This window comes from Mus caroli, unplaced genomic scaffold (genome assembly GCF_978045245.1).
Source record: "Mus caroli unplaced genomic scaffold, Mus_caroli_1 scaffold_18, whole genome shotgun sequence".
NCBI lineage: Eukaryota > Metazoa > Chordata > Mammalia > Rodentia > Muridae > Mus > Mus caroli.
In genome coordinates this window covers 30988841-31012377 of record NW_028227273.1, presented here as the reverse complement: position 1 = coordinate 31012377, position 23537 = coordinate 30988841, and the positions used below count along the sequence as shown (strand labels likewise).

At 37.7% G+C, this 23537-nt stretch overlaps 1 protein-coding gene across 4 annotated transcripts in view; it reads left to right on the top strand.

Moving 5' to 3' along the window:
- The window catches only part of Fer (FER tyrosine kinase), a 279057-nt gene that overhangs the window by 31525 nt on the left and 223995 nt on the right, over positions 1–23537 (top strand). For all 4 annotated transcript variants that reach the window (XM_029470883.1, XM_021186574.2, XM_029470881.2 and 1 more), the window contains 3 exons: positions 1452–1717; positions 12948–13121; positions 17180–17279. In XM_029470883.1, coding sequence (XP_029326743.1) covers positions 1511–1717; positions 12948–13121; positions 17180–17279 — 481 coding nt within the window. In that variant the 5' untranslated portion in view covers positions 1452–1510. The remainder of the gene's footprint in view (positions 1–1451; positions 1718–12947; positions 13122–17179; positions 17280–23537) is intronic.

Here is a 23537-nt window from a genome sequence, read left to right as displayed (position 1 = left end):
ATAAAATTGAGGTTGGAATAATATACAGATATTTCCCAGAAAGTCAGCAATGGGTTCCTCGGGTGTTGCGGTAAATCTCCTTCCAAATATGCCCCAGCAATGAAAACATAACACAGTTAATATGATTATATGCTGTGTGCCTAGATTGGGCAGATCTGCCGCTACACTACCATCTTCTCCATCTATGGGACTCCTTAGAACTTGCAGTTTCTCCAGGCCATGTGCTTCTGCTCCGCTTTTCTTCTTCCTCCTATGCGTCCTCTTCCTCTTCCATTTCTTCTGCTCCATCTTCCCTTTTTATCTGCCCAGTCATCAGCGCTCCTTTATTTTATAAATTAAGGTAGGAAGCAGGAAATCACCTGAGTGCTGACTCTTTCCTTGTTTGCAGCCACTCACAGGAGGAGAACAGATTTAACATCAAATACAATTAGCCCCAGGGCTATCACACAACACTTGGGTTCAGGGATGATGGTGGCAGCCCCCTAGGAATTCTCCGTACAAGTTAAGTGAGGATGTTTTTGTAGATGGACAGATGGGGTCCTGGATGTTTGATCTAGATTGGAGATCCAAAGACTGAAGGGTTAGCAATATGACCTCATGTTTGTCCTTTTATGAAACCATACTGTCTCATACATGTCTGAGATACTGATTTTGTAACCGCAATACTGCTGTCCCCAACCTCACCAGAGACTGGGGGTTGGGAGATACAAAAAAAATTGTGCTTGCTATAAAACTTTTATGTTTGAGATTGTATAGTTCCCTTTTTTCTGTTCTAAATCTGCACTACTCTGTCATTAGAAAATGTTGGCACAGGAAAATAGAGAAGCATTTACCCATCTCCTGTGAACTCTGGGATTCCAACTTCCTTGTCTGATTTCAATAACAGACTGGGGCTGAGTCAAGTCTAGGGGAACACCCTGACTCCTGAGTTCAAGGGCTCCCATGTCAAAAGAGAACAGCCTGTCAGTATTGTATGTCAATTGTATGTTTTCTTATTCACCTACCAGGTATCCCTAGTCCTTGATGACCCCTGACTCTTGTCGAGGCTGGACCCTGGCAAACATAATCAGTTAATTTCCCAAATTCTATTACCTAACTCTGAAATGCAATTTGTATTTTGTGACTCAACAACAAAAACATACACTTGGAATATGTGTTGGTGTCATAGTAATCTGATTAAAAAATAATTGCAGGATTTAAGATAAATATATGAATTGATCTGAATAATTTGATGTCTTTTATTTTACATTGTATTTCCTCTAAAAACAATTTTGATGAATTATATGCTGCTCAAGTTTGTTCACAATGAAGAAAAAACTTCCGAATTTGAGGTATAAAGCAGTATTCCAAGTTCAACCAACCAACCAACCATCCAACCCAACAGCCCAGTGGACCATCCTTTTGACTGGAGGATGAACTTCCTTCTAACTGACTCACGTCTGTGTTCACAGATATGTGCTGACTAGCAGGCTCACGTGCACAGTGTGGAGGAGAAGCTATATCTTACAAAATGGGATTTGGGAGTGACCTGAAGAACTCACAGGAAGCTGTGTTAAAGTTGCAAGACTGGGAACTACGGTTGCTGGAGACAGTGAAGAAATTTATGGCTCTGAGAATAAAGAGTGATAAAGAATATGCATATACTCTACAGAATCTTTGCAATCAAGTTGATAAAGAAAGCACTGTGCAAGTGAATTATGTCAGCAACGTGTCCAAGGTAAGGATGACGCCCACTTGTTTTGTATAGGGTCACATTTGTCCTTTGAACAAACGTCATATTATAGAGCGAGCATACCCATGGCAACTTGCACTGTTTTAAATTTTCTCTTAATACTGTCTTGTCCGCATCCTCTAAAGGATCTTTCTGTGTGTGGTGTATATATGTATGCACAGATAGGGGCGTATGTAGGTGCACACACCTGAATACTGCACGTGGAGGCCTGAGGAGCATAGTGGTGTTTTGTATAGCTTTCCAGCTCAGTCCTGAGTTAGGAACTTGGTTAGGTTTGGGCTTAGCCTAGACGATAGGTTGTATGGGCAGCAAGCTCCTGGGATCCACCTGATTCTGCCTCAAAGCCCCGGGATTGCAGGCACACTCGGTCAAGTCTGCCTTTGTTGTGTGAGTGGGAGTTGGACCCAGATTTTCAAGCTTGCACAGCTACCACCTTTCCCTACTAAAGCATTTTCCTCGTCTCCGAGTCCTCTAAATTTTTATGTGCTTATTTTAGGATCCTTTCAGTTCAGAATACATTTTAATGTGGCATTTGATATTATTATTAACTGTAGTTAAATGTATTATTTGACCATTTGCTTTCTTTTTGTTTTATCTTCCTTTAATTCTTTTCATTTACTTACCACCTTTAATTGAGATTTTCTTAAAATTAATTAAAAGTTTGAGGCAAGGTGTATGTAACCTTGGCTGTCCTGAAACTCACTCTTTGAAGTTTGCAGTAGACAGTACTTGGGAGGCCTAAAGTTATTTTTATTTTTAATCTCTACAGTTTTTCCAACCTCAGGGTGAAGCTTACAATCATGAGGTGAAAGGAAGAGGTTGTTTTGTCAAGAACAAAAACGATAAAGGAATTGTACATGACCCAGTGGTTCTCAGCTAGGGTGCTAAGAACACAGTAGAGAGGCCAGCTTCTTAAGTTAAAGCGACAGGAAAACCGCATAGCCACACACTGAAGAATGAAAGGCAAACATTGCTCATCAGTTACAAAATTCAGCTCACAATGAACTAAAGACAAATGTGGTTTCTCACATAGCTTTGATTTCTCTGATGCTTGTGTTCAGGTCCCATGTTAACGAGTACCTGGTACACATCTGTTAGGCACTCCTTTCTGTGTCTTCCATGTTTCTACTTAGTATGTGCCTTCTCCTTTCCTTGACCAATAGGATGCAGTCATAGCAACTGTTCTATCATGTGTGCTACTTAGTATCATTCCTGTCCTCCTCTCCATAGTGCTGGGGATGGACCTAGGGCTTTGTGTATGCTAGGCAAGCATGCTGCCACGGAGCTCCTCCCCCTCCCCCCTCCCCCCCCAGCTTTTCTGGATTAGCACTTCTCCTTATTTTGAGTGGCACTTTGCTACATTGTCTCACTTCTCCTTATTTTGAGTGGCACTTTGCTACATTGTCTATCTAGTAGTCCTTGCTTTGCTTTCAGCATCTTTTGAGCTTGTTGGGTGTGTTTGTATTTCTTTATGTATTCTTGAGCTTTGCTTTGGGATGTGGCTGAATCCCTTGCAGACAGTTTGATCCTCTTGCCTTTGCTTTTACATTTGTTAGGTCCGATTACAGAGTGATTGACTTTCTGATCACTTTATCTTTTTTACCTAGCAACATCTTTCCTGACACTCAGTCCAGTTATTATAAAAATGTGACTTCTGACTTTGGGACACGGCCATGCACTGTGAGCTCTTGGAGAGTCTCTTGCAGTCTGTTTGGGGTGGTTACTTTTTGGGTTTTAGTAGTTTCTGCACACATGCATGCTGTCTTCTAATTCACCTTTATAACTGAAGGGGAGTCTCTGTAGGTCTCCAGAATTTTCTCTGTGTTTGTCCTTGTTCTTTCTCTATGGAAAACCGCATAGCCACACACTGAAGAATGAAAGGCAAACATTGCTCATCAGTTACAAAATTCAGCTCACAATGAACTAAAGACAAATGTGGTTTCTCACATAGCTTTGATTTCTCTGATGCTTGTGTTCAGGTCCCATGTTAACGAGTACCTGGTACACATCTGTTAGGCACTCCTTTCTGTGTCTTCCTAGGGGACCATGAGTTCTGCTGGCCCACTGAATATTTTTGGCTCCTTTGTGTCTTGAAGTCACTCTTCTCAACAGGACATTACTGGGGTTTTGCTTAATTGTGATCTAGACATTGTGACCTAGTCAGCCTTGATAGTGTTACAACTTAGGTCATTACTTATTTTCTCTAAGGAATCATTGTTTCATTTACTAATAACTAGTGTCTTTAGAGTGGTATTATTTTGTATATTTTTATCTAGTTATTGTTTTAGGTAACTGGATAAATTAATAAATATTTCTCCATAGTCACAATGTAACAATTTACAAGTTAGTTAAGAATATATTATGTCTCTTTATTCCAAAATATTTGTACATTTGTTTTCTAAGACTATATCTTCTATATAATGAATCAAAATATAGTAGTTTGGTTATCTTGCATACTTTTATATTATTTTTTAGTTACATTACATACTATTGTTAAAGATGAATTTCTTGGGATGGTATGATGGGTCAGCAGCTAAAAGCACTTGCAGTGCAGGTCTAACAACCTGAGTTGTTAGATCAGTTCATGGAGCCAATGTAAAAAGCTGAGTGTGGTGGTGTGCATCTCTAATCTTCAGTGAGGTAGGAATTCCCTGGATACAGACAGCCTGGAGTGCAGAGGCAAGGTAGAAGCAAGGAGACACTGCCTCAGTGAGGTGGGAAGAAGGGGCCAGCGCCTTAGGGTCATCCTCTGATCCCCACATACCCCTTCTATAGTCAAACATGACACCCTGCCCTGACCTAGATAGCCAGCTTATCCAGCAGTCCTGGTTCTACCCCATCAGCGTTGACATCCCAGGCCAGATTCCACAGTTCCTGGCTTTTATGTGGACTCTGGGGATCTAAATTCCAGCAGTCTCCATGTCTGTGTGTAAGAGCTGTCTCCTAACCCTTCAAATCTTGTCCACTGTTCCAGTATTTCAGTCATTTCATTTAGTTTTTGTCTTTTCAATGAACTTTCATTTCAAACATAAACAGGAGATATAGCGTTCCATGATTTAATTATTTTCGGCTTTTACTTAAAGTTGTTTTTGAAGTGTGTATATGCTGTCTTTATTCCCAAGGGCACAGTTTTGTATGGCTCGATTTTTCATTTGTTTTGCTTTTGAAGGACTGTAGATGGCTGGAGGTGGCGGCCTAAGCAGCCGTCTTTGCTCCCATCTGTTGGTTCTGCTTCTGCCCGCTAAGTGTTTTGGCATGGCAAGAACTCCCAGGCTTGTCTGGAACCGTCCTTTCTACCACCCTGAACTAGACTTTTCCTTGAGAGGCCAATTTTCGTTGGAAGAGATATTTTAGCATAAAACCAGTTTAGAAGCTCTACAGTGTTTCACAGTTTCAAATAATGTTGTAAAAGTGCTATTACATAGAGACATTTTTGTATGTTTATGTGTATATATGATAAATTCATAGACATGGTCAAAATATGAATGTATGTATAGTTTCATTACATATTGCCAGTATAAATATAAAATTCCCTATAGAACTTGTACCATTTTTCATATTCACCAGATCTGTATGAGCCTGCCAGTTCCTAACACTCACACTTTGTTTTTGTGATCTAATAAGCACTATATAATATCTATTATCTCTAAAAGTGAGTGTAATGAACTGCCTTTTCCGTGTGTTTAAGAGCTAGTTTATTGTTTAATTTATTTTTATTACGTGTGTGTGTGTGTGTGTGTGTGTGTGTGTGTGTGTGTGTGTACATGTACATGTACATGTACATGTGTATGCAGGTACCCAAAGAGTTTACAAAGGGGTGTAGGGTGTCTTGGGACTGGAGTTATAGGTGTTTGTGAGCCACTTGCAGTGGGTGCTGGCAGCCTAACTGTTGTTCTCTGTTAGAGTAGCAAGGACTCTTAACCACTGAGCACTCTCTTCTAGCTACTGTGGCCATTTTATTTACTTCTGTACAGTAGATCATTTTTACTTTGTGTTTTGTTGTTCATTAAAATTACAACTGTCCAAGTATATTCAACACTGGTTCTACACATTATAGTGATATAAGAAATCCTCAATAACAATTTATTTGAAAGGAGATACTGACTAATCCTTTAAATACAAAGTATATAGAAATATTAGGAGTATTCATATACTATATTGAAAAATGTCTTTTTGATGATCTAGAGTTAATATTTAATAACTGTATAAAACATTGTATATGAAATGTAATTATTATGTATAATAATTATGTAATCCTATATAATTTATATAACTTTCAGGTCGTAGAGTTAGTTCTTATTTAATATTTGCTTTAAAATGTGAATTTGGTATAACCCAAGTGATGTGTTATGGGACGAGTGAGCCTGATGTGCGTTTCCTCCTATATGGCAGTGGAGGAAGTACTGTGTGAGTGCATGAATGGTACCCAGTTGAACTCAGTTGCTTAGGATACATTTCAGTTGAGCACTGCAGTCCTTTGCTGGCTGCCATTGCTTAGTCTTTCATTGTGAGCCAAACTCACCTGCATGTGGACTGTAGCTTGGTCTGCTGCTTTAGGTAACCTCTTCTCCCACTTCCAGGACCCACAGGGTATAACCCTCCTTCCTTGACAGGAATGTTTCTAGTCATCTGATATAAAATGCCATGGTCATTATATTTTTTAATCACTTAATATATGTGAAGTTGTATAAAGTTGCTGTAATTTTTAATACATTCCTGATTAATGTTTTGAATGCTATGCACCTGACACATCTATAAGCCCTGTGACTTTTAGCATATAATTGGTACAATAAAGAGATTGTTGGTGAGACAAATCCTTGTTACGACAGAACGTGGGCAGTGGAATTACTTAGGGAGCTTTAAAGTGCTGACCCTATGCTCTGTGTGAGAAGCATGCTTCATCTGGCTTTCTGGTCATGAATCCCCAAAGTGATATTTCTAAAAGACTCAATTATTTCTGATTGCAGCCAGGTTAGAGATGGGTTGGAGCAGGGTAACCAATTTGAAGAAAATGTAGAGAAGTTTTTATGAGTGGGGCACATCTAAAGATTCCTTTGTACTTGGAGTTGAGTCTTTGAAAACTCTGTTTTATGGAAATTTAATGAGTTGTTTTCTGGATTTCTGTATCCCCTAAGGACTTAGAGACTCCAGCATTTCCTTATGTAATAGGCAAACTCAAATAAAAATAGTTGCTTCAGAGGATCATTTATTTTGAGTTATTGTGTAGTGCAGAAACTATGCATTCTTCATGGAATTTTAATGTTGAGTTTGTGAAAATATTCAACCAAGATGAAAGCAATCAAGTACATGGAGGATATAATCTATAGCACAAAGCTATTTCTGACAGCTATTATTTAGGTATTTTCAAGCTTGAATCATCTTGTTGAGAATCCTCAGTGCCTTGCTGTAATTATAGGCCCAGTAGTAGTTGTTCTTTTACTCAGTGTCCCAGAATATACACTTCTTGGTATAATAAGCCCAGAACACTTCAATTACTACCTGTTCTGAGAAGCTGATTCATCTTACCACTTATCTGCCAGCTCAAAGGTAAGGCAAGAAAGGACGTGTGCTTCTCTAAAAGGTGTATGTTTCCTTTTAAAAATGGTATGTGCATGAATGCTTTAGCCACAATTATGTCTGTGCACCATGTGAACCCCCCAGAGGGCGGAGATCTCCTGGCATTACAGATGGTTGAGAGCTATAATGTGGGTGCTGGGATGCAAACCCCTGTCCTTTCGAAGAATAGTCAGTACTCTTAACTGCACAGCTATTGCCAACCCTAAAAGGTATACATTTTCTCTCTCTCTCTAGTTTTTGTTTTCAGTAATCTGAGCATATAGTTTACTTTTTAAATGTTATATAGTTAGTCACTTTAGTGTAATCGATACCATTGGCCTCTATTGGTTTCCAAAGGGGGGGAAGTGTCATTTTTACCATTACCATTTATGTTGATTGTTTTATATATCTTGGGCTATACTTAGTACATGCAACTAATCTTTTATGGATAGTTGGGGGACGTGAAAATTGTCTAAATTGAATTGTTTTTTAAAGGTGATATTTGGTAAATTTAATTTTTGATGACAAAAGAATAAAGACTTTGCAAAATATTTAAAAATCACAGATTTAATATAAAAGTAGTATTGTAATTCTGAATAATGTTGTAAAATTAAAAAAAAAATCTCAGACTAGTATTTTGTTTTCTTGGGGCAAAGGAAAGTGTGCACTATCAGTATCTCTATCTTAATTTGGTCTTGTTCCTAATTATCCTGTGTTGGATTTGGATTGGTTAGATAGTTTCATTCCTTAAATACTCTTAATGAGATTGCAAAGGCTACCATTATTTCTAGTTAGTTAAAAACAAAGTTACTGGGAGATGTGTCTTTCATTTTCATCTCTGTAGTTTTGAAACAAATCATGTCCTGTCAAGAGTGACATAAATCTGGACTTAAAACTTCTTCAGTTGGATGTAATCATGTTACAAAGTAGTGTTCTGAAGTAGTGGCCTGCAAGTAGTACAGGATGTTCTCCTTTGCTTTAGTCTCCAATACAGTGAGTAAGTGCAGGGTAAACAGTAAAGCTTACAGTTTACTTTGTAACCACTTTAGAAGGTTTGATTTGTTTAGCTTAGGTATTTGTTTTTGTTTGTTTTTGAGACAAGATCTCATGTAGCCTAGGCTGTCCTTGAACTTGCTGTGTGCCTGAGGGTGACCTTGATCTTCTGATTTTCGTACCTTTACCTCTCAAATGCTGGGGTCAAGGGCATGCCCTGCCATGCAAAGCCATGGTAGATTTTCATAAAGTAGTTAAGAAACAAGGTTTCGCACTCCTTTTTATCTTCCAAGCTTCAAGTTTTATCATGCCTAGCCCATTAAGAAATAAATTTATGTTTGCATGTAAGTCTTCTATTAGTTATGTGATATTGAATGGGTGACTGTCAGTTTATAAATTTATTAGATGAAGTATTTGCCTAATCATATTATAAAAGGAATGAATCAGAAAGACTGTGAGCTAACTGAAAGCAAGTATTAAAGATGAGGAGCTCAGAGTCACTTAAATCAGAGCTGCTTAAACCTGATTCACTTGTAGCTCCTCTTAGTCTGAGAAATTTTCATGTGACCTGGGTGTATAGTTTCATAAAGGAGGTACACAAATCAAACATTTACGGATACTAAATCATGAAAAAATTTATTTTAAAGCAATCCTTTGGTATATATAAAATTTTATATTAATTAAACATGAAAGCAAATTTAAGTGCTTAGATGAATGAGTGTTTTTGTTTAAAATATAAATTAAGTCTTGTTAGGACATAGAGCAACCTTTTCAGCATTTACTAATCTATGAAATTATATTTGTTAATGCTGAGAGCACTACTTTAACAAATAGTTCACAATGGGAGAAATATGTATAGGATAATTTCAGAAATTGTTGTAAATTGTCTTGGTCTTAAGCCATAATTCATTGAATAATATTTTTATGAGACTCAAATCAGGAGCAAACAGATTTGAAACCAAGCACTTTACTTATTCTAATATGAAAGCATATGCTGAGGAATGAGAGGAATATCTTCGTCTTCATAATTAAACCATTGTTTCTATAAGAGGCAAAAATTTGTATGCGAAGTATAATTGCTACAACTCGTAGCATACAATAATCTCGAAGCTGAGTTTAGGCATTTCATTGTTTCTAGTGGGAATGTGTGTAGAGACAGCGTGTGCAGTATGGTGTATACATGTCATAGGTTTAGAACCAAGGGCCCTCCATGGATACTGCTCTCAGCAATACCTCAGTCATTAATAGTTTGTTTTTAGTTAGTGCATATTTGGAAAGCTTTTGCTGGTGTGTGTTTGTATGCATGCACATGGGTTCTTGAGCCACAGTTTAAGGAGCTGAGATTTAGATGGTAGAAGTTAGCTTTAAAGGAGTGAGGGATAGCAGATTACCAGCTTGAGTGCTCCTCTAAAGAGCCTGTAGTCTAAAGGTCTCCCAGGAGATCTACTGCATGTAGGGCAACAGATCAGCAGCTTCTCTGCCCCTCTAAAGACCCCACAGCCTGAAGGCCCCACAGGAGGTTTACCACAGCCAGGGCCACAGGCTACTAGGGAATCTGTAGCAACACAGGGACATAGGAGGCAAGCTCCATACACTCAAACCAGTTAACATCAGAGATAACCAGATGGCTAGAAGCAAGCTCAAGACCATAAGCAACAAAAGCCAATATAGTTTGGCATCCTCAGAACCCAGTTCTCCCACCACAGCAAGCCCTGGATACACCAACACACCTGAAAATCAGGAAGCTGACATAAAATCCTATCTTACGAAGATAATATAGTCCCTTAAGGAGGATATAAATAACTCACTGAAAGAAATACAGGAAAACACAGTTAAGCAGGGAAAAGCCCTTAAAGAGGAAACAAACAAATCCCTTAAAGAAATACAGGAAAATACAGTCAAACAGGTAAAGGAATTGAACAAAGCGGTCTATGACCTAAAAGTGGAAGTAGAAACAATAAAGAAAACACAAATGAAGGCAACTCTGGAGATGAAAACCTAGGAAAAGGTTTAGGAATTATAGATGTAAGCATCACCTACACAATATAAGAGATAGAAGAGAGAATCTCAGGTGTAGAAAATACCGAAGAAGATGTTGACACAACTGTCAAAGAAAATGCAAATAGCCCCTAACCTAAAACATCCAGGAAATCTAGGACACAATGAAAGGATCCTGGAAGAAAATGAAGATTCTCAATTCAAAGGGCCAGAAAACATCTTCAATAAAATCATAGAAGAGAACCTCCTCAATGTAAAGAAAGAGATGGCCAGAAATGTACAAGAAGCCTATAAAACACCAAATAGATTGGGTCAGAAAATAATTAAAACACTAAATGCGGAGAACAAAGAAAGAATATTAAAAGCTGTAAGGGAAGAAGGTCACAACATATAAAGGCAGACCTATTAGAATTACACCAGACTTCTCAACAGAGACACTTAAAGCCAGAAGATCCTGGACAGAGGTCATGCAGACCCTAAGAGAACACAAATGCCAGGCCAGGCTACTATTCCCAGTAAAACTCTCAATCAACATAGATGGAAAAGCCAAAATATTCCAGCATAAACCCAAATTTAAACAATATCTGTCTACCAATCCAGCCTTACAGAGGATTCTAGAAGGAAAACCCCAACACAAGGAGAATACCTACACTAAAGAAAAAAAAAACAAGATATTAATAATCTCTCAATAAAGCCAAAAGGAGAGACTCACATGCACATAATACTACCTACAGCAGATATAGATATCTGTCTTTAACATTTCTCACTATCAATGGACTCAGTTCCCCAATACAAAGACATAAGCTAACAGACTGGATACACAAGCAGGATCTAGCATTTTGCTGCATATAAGAAACACTCCTCAATGACAAAGACAGACACTACCTCAGAAAAGAGGCTAGAAAAAAAAAATCTTCCAAGCGAATAGTCCTAAGAAACAAGCAGGAGTTGTCATTCTAATATTCAATAAAATAGACTTTCAACTAAAAGTTATCAAGTGAGATTGGGAAGGACCCTTCATACTCATCAAAGAAAAAATCCAACCAAGAAAAAGACTCAGTTCTGAACACCTATGCTCCAAATGCAAGGGCAATCACATTAATAAAAGAAACTTTACTCAGGTTCAAAAAACACATTGAACCCCACACAATAGTAGTGGGAGACCAACACCCCACTCTCACCAATGGATAGGTCACTGAAGGTAAACAGAGGCATAGTGAAACTTTAGAGGTTATGAACCAAATGGATTTAACAGATAGCTACAGTACATTTCATCCTAAAACAAAAGAATATACCTTCTCCTCAGTACCTCATGGTACCTTCTGCATAAGTGACCATATAATTGATCTCAAAACAAGCCTCAACCAATACAAGAAAATTGAAATAATCCCATGCATTTTATCATATCACTACAGCCTAAGTCTGGTCTTCAATAACAACAATAACAAGAGAAAACTCACATACCCATGGAAACTGAATAGGTCTCTGCTCAATGATAAGTTAGGGAAGAAATAAAGAAAGAAATCAAAGACTATATAGAATTTAATGAAAATGAAGGAACATCATACCTAAACTTACAGGACACAATGAAAGCAGTGTTAAGAGGAAAATTCATAACACTAAGTGTATTATGAACTAACAGATAAATAAATTGGAGAGATACCATACAAGCAACTTAACAGCACATCTGAGCACTCTAGAACAGAAAGAAACAAACACATCCAAGAGGAGCAGATGGCAGGAAATAGTCAAACTCAGGGCTGAAATCAACCAAATAGAAATAAAGAGAACAATACAAAGAATCAACAAAACCAAAAGCTAGTTCTTTGAGAAAATCAACAAAATAGATAAACCTCTAGCCAAACTAACTAAGGGGCCCAGAGACAGAATCCAAATTAACAAAGTCAGAAATGAAAAGGGAGACATAACAGAAACTGAGAAAATTAAAAAACAAAACAAAACATCAAATTCTACTACAGAAGCCTATACTTAACAAAACTGGGAAATCTAGATAAAAAGTTATAGAAGTTCCTATTGCTGTTTACACGTTAAGACAATATCCATGTTTTTGTTGTAAGGGTTTTGATGCTTTAAATATTTATTAATCAACTAAAAGCAACCAACTAAAAGGGATGTTAATGATTTAATTATATCAATTTTTTGTTAGTTTTGGGACAAGGTCCCATATTGTAGTCCATGCTGGCCTGACTCGTTATGTAGTTCAGGCTGGCTTCAAACCTGTGACAGTTTATATACCTTACCCTTGTGTGTGCCGTGATTACAGACAGGAGCTACCGTGCTCAGCTTGTTAAAGTTTAGATCTTAACGAAGGAATACTTGTGTTTCAGATTACTTTTTGGTGTCAAGAGCAGGTTAGTCATCGTATTTTCAGGTATCATGAAAACATGCTTTCATAGCGCACATATCATGGTACATGCACATCACAGTATTCTGCCTAGGATCTCACTGACATCTGAAGCATTTGTACTTGAGGATGTTGGATACAAATCTTTCCTAATTCATTGTACAGTTTTGCAAAAATCTACTATTTATAATGTAAAAGTTCTTATAAAACTAAACATTTATAACTCTTGAACATTTAAATCATAGTTAAGTGGGAACTTCTAATACAAATGCTAATTTATTATTATTATTTTTTTTTTTTAAGTCTTGGCTATTGATGATTCAGCAGACAGAACAGCTTAGTAGGATAATGAAGACACATGCAGAGGACTTGAACTCTGGACCCTTGCACAGGCTCACCATGATGATCAAGGACAAGCAGCAAGTGAAGAAGAGCTATGTAGGCATTCATCAACAGATAGAGGCAGAGATGATCAAGGTATGTCTGCCTGGATTTTGTGCCTTTTTTATATTTCTTATAAAACCTATGTTAATATTTTGTTCTGTCTGAGCTTAAAGTTGTCATTTCTGACAAGAAGTGTTTGTTGTGGTACTTTATTGTGTACAGAATGTTACTGATTATAAGACATCATTTCAGTCCCAAGAAAGAGAAGATATACGGACCATTAAACTGTGCCTCAGAAATCTTATAATAACGTGGAATATGTAAATTTTATTTACTGAACTAGTTTTTAGGGCTGGAGAGAGGCTCGGTAGTTAAGAGCACTGACCCCTGCTTTTCTAGAAGATCCAGGTTTAATTCTGAGCACCCACCTGGCAGCTCACAACCTCTGTAACTCCAGCTCCAGGGATCTGATGTCCTCTTCCGCCTCTGTGAACTCTGCAAGTACACGATACACAGACACACACAGGAGCAAGACTTTCACATACCCAAAGTAAACTTGAAAACATAAAAAGAAATCGCTTTTAACGTGTGTGTGTGTGTGTGTGTCTATCTATTTATCTGTCTGTCAGTTAATGTATTTCTGAGTGTCTTTGCCTTTAGCTTGTCTCTTCTGGGTAATTTCTTAACCCTTGTGTTACAGAGCTTCCAAACAGAAGAAAAGGCTAGCATGTCTGCCCTGTAGCTGTCAAAGTTCCCGCTCTGTTTTATGTACATTCACATTCTTTCCCTGTATTGAGTCATTTAGAGGAAACCCTTAATATCATTTATCCAAAACCATTTTTACTACATATTGGTAATATAGAGATTCTTTAAAAATAAAAATATTCTGATTAATCCACCTAAAAATGACAGATATTAAATGTTATTAAACACCCTATATGGAAACACTTGCCTGTTATGTGATTTCTTTTGGTTTGCTGTAGCTGGGATGTAATCAGACACATAAGTTGCATTTGAGTAATTGCTCTTTAGTTCCTGGGTGGTTCTTTCTGTTTATTTTTGAAAAATACCATTTACTAACTGGATAAATGAGATACTATGCTATATGCAATGGAATCCCTTAAATTCTGAGTTTTTCTTTCTTTCATTCTTCTGTTTGTTTGTTTGAGATATGGGGTTTTACTATGTAGCCTTGGCTGGCTTGGAACTCCCTCTGTAGAACAGGCTGACATGGAATGCCTAGAGCTCTGGCCTGCCCCGAGTGCTGGGAAGTAGAGTTTTTGGGGCACCAGGATAGTGGTGTATGCCATTACTCCTAGCACTTGGGAGGTGGATGCAGTAGTACAGCGTGGTCACATGGTACTTATGGCCATAGTGTTTTGGAGAAACCTTTTGATCGGCTTCCATCTTGGCTGTCTCCATTTACATTTCTGCAGTGTATATTTTGATTTCCCTTAGTTAATTTCTCAGAGTTTTTTGTTGTTTCTGTATAGGAAGGCTGCTGATATTTGTGTGTTAAGTTTTCATGCTTCCACATTGCTGATATAAAATCATACACTCTTTTGCAGGTTTTGATGCTGTCCTTTTCTTATCTTTTAGATGGTATATTAGAAGATTTTCAGATGACCAGGAGTCAAGTTTGCCTTTATCTTGCATCATGATAGTGTTTTGACTATAGGTCAAGAAGGTTGTTTGTTTATAATTAGTAACTCAGTTCTTGTAAGCTTACACTGACTCACATAAAGATTTTTGTCTGACTGTCAGTGTCTGTCTCTGCGAATGGAAAGTTCCTATCTCAGAGTCACTAAAATATAAAGAACAGAGCATCAGCAATAATAAATAAAAACAAAGGTATTAGAGCTGCTAATGTAATCTAAAGTTTCTTTCCATTATTTTCATCAGTTTTATACTTACAGAAAATACCACCTGGACACATCAATTTATTGTTTTAAACAATCTAGAATATATTATTTCTTATTTTTTCTTTTAAAGAAAAATATTTGTTGTTCAGTAAGTCAGTTATTTTGTACTATTAAAATAAAAACTTTTGGGGGCTGAGGAGATGGCTCAGCAGTTAAGAGCACTGCCTGCTCTTCAGAGTTACCGAGATTCAGTTACCAGCACTCTGATGTTAGCTCATGATTGCCTGTAACTCTGGGGCATCTGATGCCATCTTCTGGCCTACACAAACACTAGCCATGCTTTCAGTACACTTACGTACATGCCAGCACTCACATACACAGAAATGAGCTTACCAAGTGGACAAACAGAAACCCTTTTCAGTTTGCTCTTTAATATTTTACAGTGAGTGAAATTTACCATCGTTATTTTCAAACTGTTCACAACGCTGATGCTGAGCGAATTCTTCTCTCCCCCGTCCTCTTTCTCATCCTCCTCCTCCAGTACTGCCCTTTGTTCTTCTAGGCAATTATGTTTCTACTTCTACTTTCATTTCTACAGTTTGAAACATGTGCATAAGGGAGTTTATATGACTATATAAACTTTAAGAACTACAAATGTGAGAAAACATGAATCCGAGCCTGGGTTAATTTGCTTAATATGGTTGTTTCTATTTAACATCATTGCCTTGTGTAGATAACATGACTTCATCCTTCTATCTGGTTGGAAATATATATATCACATTTCCTTACCCAGTTCTTCCTTCTTGTATACTTACCATGGTTCTGTTTAGCTGCTGTGAATAATTTCACAACAAACATTGATGTGCAAGTATGTTCTTGACATGTTGAATAGGAGTCCTTTGGGTAAATACCCTGGAGTGGTATATGTGGGTCAGATTGTAGATATATTTCTGTTATTTTGCAAAACCTCTATAATGATTTTTACAGAGATTGGATGGGTTTACAGCTCCATCAGCAGTGTACAAGAGTTCCTCTTGGTCCATATCTTCAGGATCATTTGCTTTTATTTGTTTTTTGCTGCTTTGACTGGGCCGAGGGCGAAACTCACTGTAATTCTTTAACAGAGGAGATACAGACTTTTATTAAGGAGAAGCAAAAAAGCACGCACTGCCAGGACTTTGGTAGTGCTGCAGGGAGCGATGCCCTCAGTGGTTGATGCCCTCGGTGGTTGATTGGTGCCCCCGGCGATTGATGCACTCGGTGGTTTGCTCTCCTCTGCTGGCTGCACATTTCCTTTTTCATGACACTGGACATTTTTACTTCACCTCTGCTAACTGGCCATTTATTCCATTCCATCGGGCCATTTATTGATTGGGTTATTTGTTTTGTTTCTTACTGTTCTTTGTACATCATAGACATATGTCAGATGTATAGCTGCCAAAAATTAAATAAAAGTTATATTTTAAAGCATAGATTTATACATTGAATAGAATTCTTAGCCTTTGGATTATAAATGATTTTTTTCTTTTTTCTAACATTAAAACATTTTGAGATTATAATGTAATTACAGCATTTCTTCCTTGCCTTGCCTCTTTCCAAACTCTGTCATATGCTCCTCCCAGCTCTCTCTCCAATTCATGGTCTCTTTATTGTTAATCACTACTGCATGCATATATGTATGTACATATACATTCCCAAACATAACCTGTCCATCCCATATAATATTATGTAAATGCATATTTTTAGAGCTGACCATTGCCAAATGGACCACCCCACCCACTCCCGTAAGTGCTTTTTGGCTTCTCCTTAATCAATCTACATTTCCTGTGTCAGAGAACTAAGTGCGTTTCTCTGATAGTGCAGTCAGAAGAGTGGTTATGGAGGAAAGAGCACACATGTGAGAATGTGGCCTGTAGGCCCTTAGACCCTGCTCATACCCTTACGTACTGCCCACCGGTCCTGAACTTCAGGCTCAAGTTAATCCTGGAAGATGGGGAGGAAAGAGTGTAAGAGCTACAGGATCAGTGTGTTTGCTTTGAGAGTGTGTCTCCTGGTATTGTGTTCTTCTTGATCTGTCTTTTGAAGGAAGTTCGTGTGTTTTTACATCATATTGAATTTATCATGGATTTGAAAACTGATTTTTAGTTTATTGTCTGTAATTTTCTGGCAAAGAGTAGTTGTCACTTCTGAGTCATAAATATACATCAACTAATGCTTTAGAATGTAAACTATTGACCAATTTAAATGTAAACACTTAAAATTTTTTTCTGCATATTGTGTATTTGACAGGTCACAAAGACAGAATTGGAGAAATTAAAATCCAGCTATCGACAATTAATAAAAGAAATGAATTCTGCCAAAGAGAAATATAAAGAAGCCTTAGCGAAAGGTATGACAACATCAGAAAAAGTGTTCAGTGTGATGGCTTCTATTTGGTCGTCTAATAGACATCTTTGTAAGCAGGAGAATTATTCAGCCTAGAGCAGTTTACATTCTAAAAATCTCACACTCTGTAAAGTAGGCTGGCTGTGGCACTGCTGCGAGTTCTCCTTGTGTGTTAAGAGGTTCTGAGTAGTTCACACGAGTGGAGATTGTAACATTTGTAAAGGATGCACGGAATGTATATGCTGTTCTTACATTCACTTTACTTAATTAGATAGTATTACATTTACTGTCTCTTTTTTAATTTCATCAGCTCTTTATAGAAAAAATGAATCCATGTTTTTTACAGTTTACTTTTTATGTTCTTCCGTGCACCTTAATTGTTTTGAGATTGGCATGTCCTAATTAATTTATAGGGTTCTTCAAGTTTCACATACATCATCATTATTTCTTTGTATTTTAAAGACTGCTTTAGGTACAGAGAGCATTCCCCTGAGTGCTGAGACATCTCTTAGCCCCCAGTGTTACTTGTTTTCTAATCTGTCAGCAGAGTTAACTTTGTAAAGTGACTGCTTCTTCCTTGGCAGTTAGTTAATTACGTTATAAGTCCATATGAGGATCCCCAGAGCCAGTGATGACTTGACTGACTGTAGGTGACTCAGCTGGACTCTGTTGCTCACGTGACTCTCATACCTGCTGGAGAATGAATAGGAAGGGAAGGCACATGAAGTACATCACCAGTCATGGAGATCTGTTTCTAATGATGTAGACCATGTGTGCTTAAACACAAAGTCTGTGCTGTGACGTTATGACTTTTCACTTAATGCTTGTCATATAGAGAGATGCTCACAGGAGATTCTTGTGAGCCTGGTGAAACATAGCAGGAGCCCTCGAGGCAGTGGGCTCATCTGAAGACAGTGCTTTTAACTCCCTTCCTCCCTTCCTTCCTCCCGCCTCCCCTCCTCCTTCCCTCCCCCCCCTTTTTTCTCCATGTTTCTCTTTCATACCATTCTCTGTCTTATGTTGGAACCAGGGGTAAGTGCTTTACCCCTCTCCGAGCTGTGCCCCTAAACCCTGAGAGACTCTCACAGACACATGTTTATACATTCTAAGTTCATGCTGGGAGAGTTGAAACCGTGTGTGTGTGTGTGTGTGTGTGTGTGTGTGAGCATGTGTAAATGCATATGTGTGATTATGTGAGTGAGCCAATGTGGTCTCATCTAATATAAGTGTTAACTGTAAAGCACATTACAGCCTGTGTACAGGAGCAATAGGTAGCATGTTAGACAGTAATGAGAAGAAGATTAATAAATAACAGATTTAGCTAAGACCACTGATAGATGTGGAGATGAGTGGGTGAAAACTGAATGTATGATACCATATTGACATGCAAGGTTTTCTCTGCTTAGTGATTACAAAGGAAAATAAGTTCATGACCTTACTGAGAAACAAAAGCCTAAGCTACCTTAATGCTCATGGCAACTGTAATAACTACAAAGAAATACAGTTTCTAGAGCTCATCGTCCTGGAAGGTATCAACATTGGGCATCCCCATTGCCTTGGCTGGTTCATGTTAGAACAAATGTCTCAAATCATGCTACATGGGCAGGTCCCACTGTCTCAGCCTGACACAATGGGGACCAAAGCTCTAGCACATTTGAGATCCATTAGAGCATTTAGTTAAGGGAGAGGAATGTGTCTCCATCCTTTAAGTCAAATGCTGAGCCTGGCCATCTGGGGTTGGAGGACAGCACAGCCATTTTCAAAATAAGACGATACAACGCTTACAATTATTGAAATCAAAGCAGACAAAGTAGAAAATAGTTGTTTTGTTCTTGGAAAAGAATCAAATCTTACTTATTATCAGGGGACTTTTACCATGATATTTGGAAATGGCAGTCACTTGAGGAGTTTATAGTACCAATGGTTGGCTTTCTTGATCTGCTCAGTGAGGAGTCTGGCTTGTCTCTGAGTGTTAGCCTTATGTGATTGAGGGGTTCTAGCTATATAATACTGGTCATGGTATGACATGTGGTGTATACACTCTGTTATTACAAATCATGAAACACATTTGTCAACAAGTAGTGGTGAAAGAATTATGATTCACCCATACTATATATCCACAGACAGACAGACATAGACACATACATGGACATACATACACATCCTCCAAACACATCACATACACACAGACCCATCTAGATACACTACACACACACACACACACACACACACACACACACACAGACATACACATCCCCTCCACCTCCCAAATAGTATAAGTTGTCTTTCTGGGAATAGAATTCATTTGTAGAACTTCCTTGGAAGAAGGGAAGAAATTAATAAATATCTAAAAATATTTTTTAATCTAAATTGATATTTACTCAATTTGTACCAAAAATCTATGACTTGCTTAAAATCATATTAATTGATATATTTGTGTATTGTCAATATTTAAATATTTTGAACATATTTGATAATGAAGAACCACAAAAAGTTTGTTTGTTTTGTTTTTCAAGATGGGGTTCTCTGTGTAGCCCTGGCTGTCCTGGAACTAGCTCTGTTAACCAGGCTGGCCTAGAACTCAGAAATCCCTTTGCTTCTGCCTCCTGGGTGCTGGGATTTAATGCATGTGCCACCAGTGCCCTATCACAAGGCATTTTTGATTCATGGCATTAGCAGTATCTCTCAGACGTCTTCTTCATTATCTTTCTGTGCTTGATTGGCAAGTCTGGTTGTCCTACCTCCAAAGGTGACTTTCTTCATTTCCTGAACTTTCCTTTTTCTCTTGCCTCCCTCAGTAACATGGATTTCTTTCCAAGTCTTCTTCAGCACTCCATTTGATCATGGTCTTCATCAAGGACTCCTGTCACCTAGGGCAGAAGTGTCCCCTTGGTAATACAGTGAGAAAGGCTGTATTGTCTCTTCATCTTTGTTAATCATTTTTTTTCCTTTGATTTAAGTTTTATTGCATTATGATGAAAAAATACATAGTTTCAATTTATCTGAATTTGTTAACATTTAAATAAACATATTTTGAATAAATAGACTTATATCACATTCTTCTTTCCCTTTTGTACCCCAACTCCTCCTGGAGAAGCCCCCCTTCAAACCCTGCAATAATTTATAAAATATTGTAACAATAAAAATGAGTATTATAAAAGTTGTTTGATATAAAACAACAATCAATTGAACAGTCTTATGTAGATGTTTGTCTACAGCAATACTGAAAATATGTACATTTTTCTCAATATAAATTTTAAATAACTACAAATATATTAACTGTATGATATTTTAAAATAGTATATCACTATTAGTTTTTTTTAATGAACATGAATAGATACAGTCTTTTTGTTTGTTTATTTGCTTTGTTTTTAGTAGAGCTTAAGTACTTAGTAGAGTTTGTACTGTAGTACAAACACAAAATAAGAACAGTTTTTGGACATTGGAGTTCATTGTAATAAGGCTTACTTGAATGTCCCTCACATCACCAAAAGATTTTACCTCCATAGTAGATAAGCTAAGAGTTGACAGTTCTGCTGTGCCAAGGAATGAATTGTAGGCATAATTTTTGGATACAGATTTCCTGTTACGGTCAAAGCTATTTGACTTGAGTGATTGTTATCATTCTTAGCCTGTAGGGAACAGGTTACATTCACTTAAGAAATGATGTGTGTATTAAGATGGTCTATCCAATGAAGTCATTCATCAACCATTTCAATGAACAATGGCTCTGCTTGGAGGGCAGAACAGACGTTAGGTGAGGGTAAAATTCTGGTTCATTGGCTGTGATGATTTTGAAAAGCATTCATCTCAGAATAAGAGTAACTTATAAAGTCCTCTTCTTCAGAATTGATACAATAATTATAAATATCAAGCAAAGCCTTCAGTCTCACTCTGCTGTTCTCTTACAAGCCACCTCCCAAATTAATTGTCTACATTTCTTTTGGCTATATGAATAATTTTGAAATATGTAAGCTGTTCTGAAAACCATAGTATAGTATAAGAACATCAAATAAATAATCCTACTAATAGGCTGAGATATGAGAAGCATTATTTCAAGGCCATTATGTGGCACAAAGTAAGACCCTGTCATGCAAAAACAAGCAGAAAGTGTAAGTACAATATTGGACCTACTTCTCCCATTACCAAATTAGAGAGACCATGGGATGACAGCCAGCAAATTTCTAATTTGACATATTTTTGAATTTCAATAGATTAGGATATGTTGGTAATATTAATTTTCATATTAAGAAATATTAAGGAAAAGTGATTGTTACTTCCTGTTAATTTTCTTGTTAGGTGGAATTATGTTTATGTGGGGTTGTTGAAAGATTGTTTTCTTGCTTCTTCTAGGATGTAGTTTCACTCCTTGTGTTGGTGTTTTTCATCTATTATCCTTTGTAGGGCTGGATTTGTGGAAAGATATTGTGTAAATTTGGTTTTGTCATGGAATATCTTGTTTTCTTTGTCTGTGGTTTCACTCCTTGTGTTGGTATTTTTCATCTATTATCCTTTGTAGGGCTGGATTTGTGGAAAGATATTGTGTAAATTTGGTTTTGTCATGGAATATCTTTTTTTCTCTGTCTGTGGTGATTGAGAGTTTTGCTGGGTATAGTAGCCTGGGCTGGCCTTTGTGTTCTCTTAGGGTCTGTATGATATCTGCCCAGGATCTTCTAGCTTTCATAGTCTCTGGCAAGAATTCTGGTGTAATTCTGATAGGTCTGCCTTTATATATTACTTGACCTTTTTCCCTTACTGCTTTTAAAATTTTTTCTTTGTTTAGTGCATTTGGTGTTTTGATTATTATGTGACAGCAGGAATTTCTTTTCTGGTTGAGTCTATTTGGAGTTCTGTAGGCTTCTTGTATGTTCATGGGTATTGCTTTCTTTAGGTTTGGGAAATTTTCTTCTATAATTTTGTTGAAGATATTTACTGGCCCTTTAAGATGGGAATCTTCACTCTCTTCTATACCTATTATTCTTAGGTTTGGTATTCTCATTGTGTCCTGGATTTCCTGGATGTTTTGAGTTAGGATCTTTTTGCAATTTGCATTTTCTTTGATTGTTGTGCCCATGTCCTCTATGGAATCTTCTGCATCTGAGATTCTCTCTTCTATGTCTTGTAGTCTGTTGGTAATGGTTCCATCTATGACTCCTAACTTTTTCCCTAGGTTTTCTAATTCCAGAGTTGTCTCTCTTTGTGATTTCTTTATAGTTTCTAGTTCCAGTTTTAGATCCTGGATGGTTTTGTTCCTTTCCTTTGCTTGTTTGATTGTTCTTTTCCTGTAACCCTTTAAGGGATTTTTGTGTTTCCTCTTTAAGGGCTTCTAGCTGTTTACTTGTATTCTCCTGTATTTCTTTAAGGGAGTTATTTGTGTCCTTCTTAATGTCCTCTATCATCATCATGAGAAGTGATTTTAGATTTGAAGATCTTTAGATCTTGCTTTTCCAGTGTGTTGGGGTATCTAGGACTTGCTATGGTGGGAGAATTGGCTTCTGATGATGCCAAGTAACCTTGGTTTCTGTTGCTTATGTTCTTATACTTGCCTCCCACCATCTGGCTATCTCTAGTGCTACCTGCCCTGGCTATGTCTGACTGGAGCGTGTCCTTCCTGTGATTCTGGTTGTGTCAGAACTCCTGAGTCAAGCTGTCTCTATGATCTTGTGATTCTGGGATTCTGTGATCCTGAGTTCCTGGGTGTGTCAGAGCTCCTGGAAATCAAGCTGCCTTTGGGACCTTGAGATCCTGGTGTGACCAAACTCCTGGGATCCTGTGATTCTCTGATCCTCGGCACGTTAGAGTGCCTGGGAGTGGAGCTGCCTCTGGGTGTTGTGGGGCTGGCTGCAGAGTTTGCGCCCAAGGGTCTGCTCAGGGTGCTGGCCCAGCCTTTGTTACTCTTTAATGTACATGTGCATCTTTTAGATTTGTTTTCTCAAAGCCTCCTCAGATTACTCTTGTCTTTATTGACACAGGTTTAAACGTTAGTGTTTGCATGCTTTTCCTACTTCCACAGTCTCATGTGAGCAGCTGTTCCAGTTTGCTGTAAGCTCCTTTGGAGCTGAGAAGGATTTTATGTGTGTACTTAGTTATGTGTTCTGACGTTGATTTACCTAGCACTTGCTGCACAGGAACTTCGGTGTTGAGCACTGACCGTTAGGACTTGGCATAGCACTCGATACACACAGTCAGCAGACTTGATTCGCCATTGAGCGTGGGAAATAACGTAACAACTCAGTGTGGATTGCATATAGTGAGGATAAAA